Here is an 8,559-nt window from a genome sequence, read left to right on the forward strand (position 1 = left end):
TCTTATTTTATTGGCAACATCAATCTGAAATATAAATCTTTTCATGTCAGCTGAGGTTAAACAACTGGTTGCTACTGCTTCAGCTGAGAATATCTGGGATGTAAAGATACAAAACTGCTCATTAATAAAATGCTTCTTTCTCTCTTTCCAGGTTGTAAAATATCCACTTCATGCCATTATGGAAATTAAAGAATACCTTATAGATATTGCCTCAAAGGCAGGAATGCATTGGCTGTCTACCATTGTTCCAACACACCATATCAATGCTCTCATCTTCTTCTTCATCATCAGTAATCTGACAATTGATTTTTTTGCCTTCATTATTCCATTAGTCATATTCTATTTGTCCTTCATTTCTATGGTGATTTGCACACTGAAAGTTTTTCAGGACAGTAAGGCTTGGGAAAACTTCCGTGCCTTGACTGACTTACTGCTTCGTTTTGAACCAAACCTAGATGTCGAGCAAGCTGAGGTGAACTTTGGATGGAATCACTTAGAGCCATACATCTATTTTTTACTCTCAGTATTCTTTGTCATTTTTTCCTTCCCTATAGCAAGCAAAGACTGTATACCATGCTCAGAGTTAGCTACTATCTCAGTTTTCTTCACAGTGACAAGTTACATGAGTTTAAGCACGTGTGCAGAGCCTTACACACGGAGGGCATTGATGACTGAGATAGCTGCAGGTTGCTTATCCCTATTGCAGGTATTACCTGGGAATTTTGGCTACTTGAAATTCTTAGGTAAAACCTTCTTTACTGTTCCTGTAGGCCATTTCTTTGTGATAAATGTAAGCATCCCGTGCCTTCTGTTTTTGTACTTGTTCTATCTTTTCTTTAGAATGGCACAGCTACGGAATTTTAAAGGCACCTACTGCTACCTGGTCCCATATCTGGTCTGCTTTATGTGGTGCGAACTCTCTGTGGTCATTCTGCGGGAGTCCTCTGGCATTGGGCTCATTCGTGCATCAATTGGTTATTTTCTGTTTCTCTTTGCACTTCCAGTGCTGGGTGTAGGCATTGCATTGATGTGTCTTATCCACTTCATTAAGTGGTTTTTGTCTCTGGAGCTCATGAAAATTGTGGTGACCCTTGTTCTGTGTGCCGTCCCTCTGCTGTTTCGGTGGTGGACAAAGGTTAACTTCTCCGTAGTTGAAGTGGTTAAATCGCTCACTCGAAGCTCGATAGTAAAGCTCATTCTGGTGTGGATCACGGCTGTGGTGCTGTTCTGTTGGTTCTATGTGTATCGATCAGAGGGGATGAAAGTTTACAACTCCACCTTGACGTGGAATCAGTATGCTTTCCTCTGCGGACCCCGGGCGTGGAAGGAGACTAACATGGCGCGCACCCAGATTTTGTGCAGTCACCTGGAAGGACACAGAGTGACATGGACTGGGCGGTTCAAATACGTGCGCGTGACAGAGATCGACAACAGTGCAGAATCTGCAATAAATATGCTTCCGTTTTTTATTGGCGATTGGATGAGATGCTTGTATGGTGAAACTTACCCTCTCTGTGATCCCAAAAATGTTACACTGGAGGAGGAGGAATTGTGTCGCCTGAAATATTTGACAAAGCATAACTGCCACATGAAAATGTTTGATCGGTACAAATTTGAAATAACTGTGGGCATGCCTTTCAGTAGCAAAAACGGAACCAAGCCTATAGAGGAGGATGATATAACCAAAGATATTGTGCTGAAGGCAAGCAATGAGTTTAAAAAAGTGTTGTTGAACTTGAGGCAAGGGAGTATAATTGAATTCAGCACAATTCTGGAGGGTCGTCTTGGCAGTAAATGGCCTGTCTTTGAACTGAAAGCAATCACTTGCTTGAATTGCATGTCTAAACTCTTACCTGCAGGGAGGCACGTGAAAATAGAGCATGACTGGAGGAGCACAGTGCATAAAGCCATTAAATTCGCTTTTGATTTTTTCTTCTTCCCATTCCTGTCAGCTGCATAATGAGCTCTCATATTGGTTCAGTGGTATCTTCAGTATACATTTATTGCATTTACACTACCAAAGGTTTGGCGTCTTAAAAGGTAAAAAAAACCCGACAAAAATCCACCTTGCTGTAGCAATGCTCAAAATGTATGCTAATGCAGAGCATTGCTTGAGTTTTGTAAGTGTGCACACTGTATCCTGACTTTAAACCCTGTATGACTGAAGTAATATATACTGGTTTAATATTGTAAATGAATGCAGGGGATTGCTGCTGACTAATTGCATGGAGACTGTTTTGTCCAAAATGGATATATATTTGCCTGTGGTACAACACTAGATGCATTCATTTGCTCAATGTTAAAAGCACTTTACTCATTAAGTATTCACAATGTGCCCATTTGTATTTTCACAGTTATGATCTAGAATAGGTAGCTGACAACAGCTTATGTTGCATTTATTGCTTATATTTATTTGGTGTTTTCTAGAAAAAAGTGATCTTAGAGTCAGTACCTGGTGGTGATATCCGTGTACAGAAATCACTGTTTCACTATTTGTCCAGAAGATAGTGACTATTGTTTTTTGAAAGGGCACAACATTTCACACCCCAGTAAGGTTTTAAAAAGTCCTCAAGCTTCTATTTTGCATTAAATATGGTGTACAAAATTTTCTATTTGTTCTGATTGGTTGTGATAGTTACACTAAGGTATAATCCATGCTGGTGTGTGAAAGGCAAACACGAGAGAGTAAGGCTGGTCTGGAATGGTACCAATAATGGACAAGCCAAAGCAACTGAAATTGTACCTAAAAGTCTACAGTAAAAACTGAAATAGAATGTTTAATGGTTTTTATTGTGCAAATAAACATAAAATACAGACTTGAATTAAATGGGTTCAACATTTGTTCATTATGCTTTGGCGTTGTGAGCGGTTGTGTTGTGCTGATAGCAGCTTTCACTGAAAACCACAATTTAGAATGTTTAAAATGTTCTAGTGTGAGATACTTGAAGTTGTAATTTACATTTTTAAAGCCATCAGTAAAATCTGGTATGGCAGGTGAAGCTTTTGTAGCTGTGAAGTCTACAAACACTGCTTCCCCCTGCTTTCATTGTGACTTGTGACCTTTTCTGAGCCCTGTATAGCTGTAGGTCACAGATACATCACACCATTTCCCTGACTACTCCACGGATCCTGCTTTAGATCCTGCCTTTCCATATCACTGGGACCAGGGAAAAGGGTTATCAATGAAAACCCAATAGAGGGTTTGGCATTTGGCAGCACTCCACTATGATCACCCTCTTGAACATCACCCAGAGCTGTAGTTGGGAAAAGGCCAAAGGCACCAACAGACCTGCTGCCCAGTTCCTATGGCAGAAGCCTTCACCGTCCAAAGCCCTGTAGTCATGCTTCAGCCCATCAGAAATACCTGTGAAGGAGAATCATGTCCTCAGGGTGCTTCATTGTAGTTTTGAAATGTTGTCAGCCTTTTCTGTTTCCGTCTGGGGAAAAGGAGGAAGGCAGCAAGTAAATGTAAATTTTGACATATTTTCACTTACCTAGTCCCATTTTGGCTGGAAATAAGCCAAACCTAGCCTTTTGAACCTCCTTTTGTTAGAACATGCATGGGCTTTTTTTTAAATACCCAACTGGCTCTGAAATTAAAACGCAAAAGATTTTTTCATTTTTTTTTTCCTTTTATACATAAAACTGTGAAATTTCATATGTTTGTCAGGAGAAAAAGAGGCAACAGTCTTGGTATTCATAACTAATGATAACATTTCTCCTTTTAGCTTTTATTCCGTGTAAGGATGTCAATTTACTGACTTACTGCGGTGCATTTTGAAGGAGTTGTCACATATCCTGAAAAGAGCAAAATGTCTGAAGTCAAATGTGGGAAGTCTTGCAAGAAGAAGGAGAGTTCTCTATTGATTTGTTTGGAAAGAGTTGCTTTTTAAGAGGAGACAAAAGTTACCTCAGTTCCCATTTGTATCATAATAAAACTCTGAGACTTGTATTTCAGCCTTTTCTGAGGAAATAGGTAGAGGATATTTGCATATAACTGTTCCTTGGAAGGGGTAAGCTCCCTTGAGGATATTCATATCAGTATTGGTCAGATTGAAAGTTATACAATTCTCCTTTATGCACTTACATGGGAAAAAAACCCAACCAAACAAACACAAAGCCAAACCCTGATTTAGCTAGATCCGGGGAAAATTAATTCATGTGCTCCCTAGTGAGGGCTTGATGGGGACACTTGAATTTGTCAGGTGCTTCTTCCCAACAGAGGTGGAAAGTTTTGAATGCTGGCACATGGGAGATTATTTGCCATAAATTTTCAGCTCTTCAGTGTAGCCAAAAGGGACAGAAGAAGTAAATTTGACTTAAACCTTTAAATAATGCCCTTTAATGCTAGTTCTCACATGTATTTTCTTGATGCACAAAGCTGAACTTGCAGTTCCAGGCAAGGTGTTTTTGCAAAGGGTACCTCCATCCACTTCACATCTTGCAAGCAAACAGAGCACCAAATAACTTTGTTCCACTCCTGCTACAGCTCTGTATTCCAAAGCAGTCCATTTTCTAGGTTGGGGAGATACAGAATGTAGCAGCTGCTGTTAATTGTTTGATTAATCCTACATTTATTATTTTCTTACTCAGTTTTGAAGATATACTGAATTATAAACACTTCCAAAGACAGGTGCCCTTTTTCTAGGCTGATAATTCAATCTTTTGAATTAGTATTAATTAACTGAAGAGGAGGAGGAGGATATTACATGGCTATTGACACATTCAAATTAGGTTCAGCTGTTCTTCTGTAAGCTCCGCTTTAGCATTTAGAATATATCGAATTCAGAATAAGCATTCATTATTTAAATTTCATCCTCAAAGTAGCATGAAGAAGTACTGCTTGTTCTCCAAACTAGTGCATTCTTCCATAAGCACAGAAAAACAACAAAACACATATAGAAATTCTGAATAACTTAGGAGCCCACTCTGTAATGACTAACAGCATCTCGCAGTAGGCAAAAATGCGAAGAGTTTTGCCCTGTTTTTCCAGAGAAAGAAATTGGTATATCTGTAATAATTAAATTTGAGTTTATTTCTTGGAACTAACTGGTCGTCTGTTAAGTGCCATAAAATAGTCACTATAAATTGAAAATTTGTTTGCAAGTTTTTTGTAATACAGGGTACTAAGAATATTGCCCAGAGATGCTGTGGCTGCCCCACCCTTGGAAGTGTTCAAGGCCAGCCTTCATGGGTCTCTGAGTGACCTGGTCTAGTGGAAGGTCCATGGCAGGGCCATTGGAATGAGATGATCTTTATGGTCACTTCCAACCCAAACCACTCTAACTCTGTGTCACCATTGGGGTAGCACAGTGCTTTCTTAACGTTCCTACACTGAGCTGTTTGTCTGGCTTTTGGCCTTCCTATTTCCACCACAAAAGGCAAAAAAAGTTTCCAGATTGTGAATACCTTCTTAATACTTCTTGAAACCCATTGCAGCCTTTTGACGTAAGGGTCCCATCCAGTTGCAGATAAAGGAGGTTGAAAGAGGCTGCACTCTGACCTCAGCATCACAGCTGCAATTGTTTGAACAGCAGATCAGTATGAAGGAAAACCAGTTACCGTATCACTGAGTTAGAAAAAAGTAGTAATCCATGCAGCAAAAATGAGCTGCAACTTGCCAGCTTTGTAGAGAGATGTGTACCTGTTCTAGCACCTACATACAAGCAAGTGTTGCATGAACCTAAGATGCCTGGAAACCAAACAACCAAATCCCATCACTGCTTATATGCATTAAGATGGTTCATTTATTTTCATATTATTACTCAAAAGATTTAATTAGCTTTTATTCCAGACAAAAACAAACAAACAAACAAACCACATTAGCATCCTGCAACTCCTCCTATAAATCATAGCCTAATCTAGGAAAGCTGAGAGTCACCTCCCCCTTTAGAAGGGATATTTAGCACTGAGAAGACTTGTGTTTTCGTCACCTCTAATTTCGTCACCTCTGATAAGCCTGAACTTCAAATTCTGAAGCAGAATAGGAACACAGAAACACTGTCTTTAGCCTTCCTTTACAAAATCTTTTACCTGCGTGTAGAAGGAAATAAACAGGATAAATATCTGCCCACTGACAGCTACAGGAAGCAGCTTCCATAAGATTGCAGCTTCACAGCAATCATTTCAGGTCACATGCAGAGGTGCCTGCTCCAGTGCTATGGGGTGCTGATATCTCTTATCCTGGGTCCATTGCCAACTCTTTGCTGTTTGGAGCAGAAGCTGCTGTCCCTTTGCTGTGGCCATACATGGTGCCTTTTCAGCACTGAAACTCAACTTCACAGCAGCAATCTCACCCCTTCGTGCCATCAAAAAACATACCATGTCCCAGTAAAATGTTTTAATGGTGCTGGGTTTTCCGGAGGATCACTGACTCCCAGAGAATGTGCTGGGCTGTATTGCACCACCTGGACATCTTTGACTCTAGTTGTCCTGTGTGCAGAAGGTGGAGATTTACATGGGCCATTTCTGGTCCCAGGCAGTGCAGGGGTCTCAATCCTGGCAAAGCGTTCTGTTGGAACTTTTGTTCTAATCACGTCATCTTTTTTAAGGTGCTGGTGTCTTCCTGGTACTCTCTAGATAATGTGCATCAGTTTGTTTTTCTTTGCAGGGGTCCTTTGGAGAGGGAACTCTTAGACAGCTTGAGCTTCCCCAACACAGTCTGGCTTGTTGCACCTGCAGTATAGATGGAGTGTCAATTAAGGATTTTCTGCAGTGCCTAAGCTTATATTCCCCTCAGTACTTACCTTTATTGCTTGAGCAGTATAAATATTGTAGATTTGGGACATAGAAGCATCCACACCTCCAAAACTGTTTAGTCCATGCACAACACAGAAAGAAGCTAGAAAGAGTGTGGCTGAAAAACAAACACACACTTTGCAGTTAGCAGATGCACCTAAAAGCTGCAAAAAATCCTACATGACATAAGTGTTACTGTGAAATAGGAACTTCCCAAGGGCGACCCACCACACCATTCTCTCTGCTTTCATATTATATTTCTCCGATTGCAAAGTCCACTTGACTTGGACAGGCAGGGAATTTAAATAATTACACTCTACAGAGAATAACTGAAAGTAGATTTGCACTAACTTGTGTGTGTATATGGTAGTCATCTTAAAATCTGGTATCCTGTGTCTTAATGTAAGTGTGAAGTAGAGGTTTTAACCTTTGTGAGGATATAATTCACCTATTTGTAAAATTTCTGTGTTGGCATTAGATTGCACATCTGTTGCTGTTCCAAGGGTAAATATAAAGCAGCCTCTGCCTCTAGACCAGTTCTACCTCAGGCAGCACGAGGCTCACAGCACCACAGCCAGGGAGAAAGGCTGTTGCTCCAAGTGGAGATGTAGATTACGCTGTGAGCTCTTGCTGTGCCAGCTCTGGAGCATGAGGGTGTACTCTGTCTTCCACCACAAAACACTTCCCTTGGATCCTGTGAAGCTCCGGCCAAAGCACCAGGCGGCCACTCCACAGCTCATGCTACAGCTGCTGCATTTCCAGTTGAGTTCCTGTGATGCTGCCACTGCATCTGATTTTATTCCCACTCCTACGTCAGGTGATATTTCTCTTAACCCTTTTCTTGCATCCTATAATTACATGTTGGTGTACATTCAAGAAAAAGCCAAGTTTTAAGAAAAAGTGCTCTTTATGGGCTAAAAACTAAACTTCACTTAGAATCCCTTCATTCCATAGCCAAGTTTGTAGCTTCATTTTGGTTGGCATTTGGTTTGTTATGAGACTGGATTAGTCAGTGACATCTGCCTTGGCTTTACAGAGACGTCAGTGAATGATGTACAAAGGTAATTAACAATTCATTAATTAAGACATTTCCAGATTTAATTATTGGCAGAGATTTAGTTCTCATCTACAGTTTGTTGCTGGATGTCAAAAGCGTTTCAGTACATCACCCAACTGTTGATGAGTTATACTTCTTGTTCTTTTAAAAAGTCGGAAAATCCAGTCCTGGGGTGTCCAGCAGGTCGTGTCCCCACACAAGGGCCCTGCCTGGCAATTAGATAGGGCTCGTTAAGCTCCAGAGAGAGCACATTTGTGTCTGGAGCCTCTCTGTCCTTGTTTCCTTTATCTGTTCAGTACTTTTTGCAAGAAAACGGTCCCATCTCCAGTTTGGCAGGGGATAGGTGTCCCCTGTCTGGCAGAGACCTCACCTGTGCGCTTTGCTTCTGTGCCATGAGGTGGCACTCCAGGCTCACGCTGCGCTTCCTTCCCTCTGCTGCTGTCTCCAGAGGGCACCGCCAAGGAACAAAAGAATCAGGGTCTGGTTTTACTCATTTTCGGGGAGGAAATGCAGTCAGAAAAAAATCTTTTATGAAAAATAGATAACCACTTGTACAGCCATTTCTCTGCCAGTTAAAAGAAAAGCTACACAAATGCCGAGCAAAGACATCACTGTGGAGTGTGTCTGCAATCCAAGACTATGAAAAGGGAGAGGGGAAAAAATCTATTTTTCACTGTGGTGTTAAAATATTACACAATGATAAATGAACAGCACATGAAATGGTGCACGGGAAACTTGTAAAAAGTGCAGCCTGGCTACTTTGC

At 40.9% G+C, this 8,559-nt stretch overlaps 1 protein-coding gene across 3 annotated transcripts in view; it reads left to right on the forward strand.

Annotated features, from left to right (window-relative positions):
- WFS1 (wolframin ER transmembrane glycoprotein) overlaps positions 1-2,822 on the forward strand; it is a 35,026-nt gene extending 32,204 nt beyond the window's left edge. For all 3 annotated transcript variants that reach the window (XM_027899746.1, XM_027899745.1, XM_027899747.1), the window contains exon 8: positions 152-2,822. In XM_027899746.1, the coding sequence (XP_027755547.1) occupies positions 152-1,960 (1,809 nt within the window). In that variant the 3' untranslated portion in view covers positions 1,961-2,822. The remainder of the gene's footprint in view (positions 1-151) is intronic.
- The last annotated feature ends 5,737 nt before the right edge of the window (positions 2,823-8,559 follow it).

Source organism: Empidonax traillii, unplaced genomic scaffold, assembly GCF_003031625.1.
Source record: "Empidonax traillii isolate 1590-97213 ecotype Southwest subspecies unplaced genomic scaffold, ASM303162v1 scaffold687:size894609, whole genome shotgun sequence".
Classification (NCBI taxonomy): domain Eukaryota; kingdom Metazoa; phylum Chordata; class Aves; order Passeriformes; family Tyrannidae; genus Empidonax; species Empidonax traillii.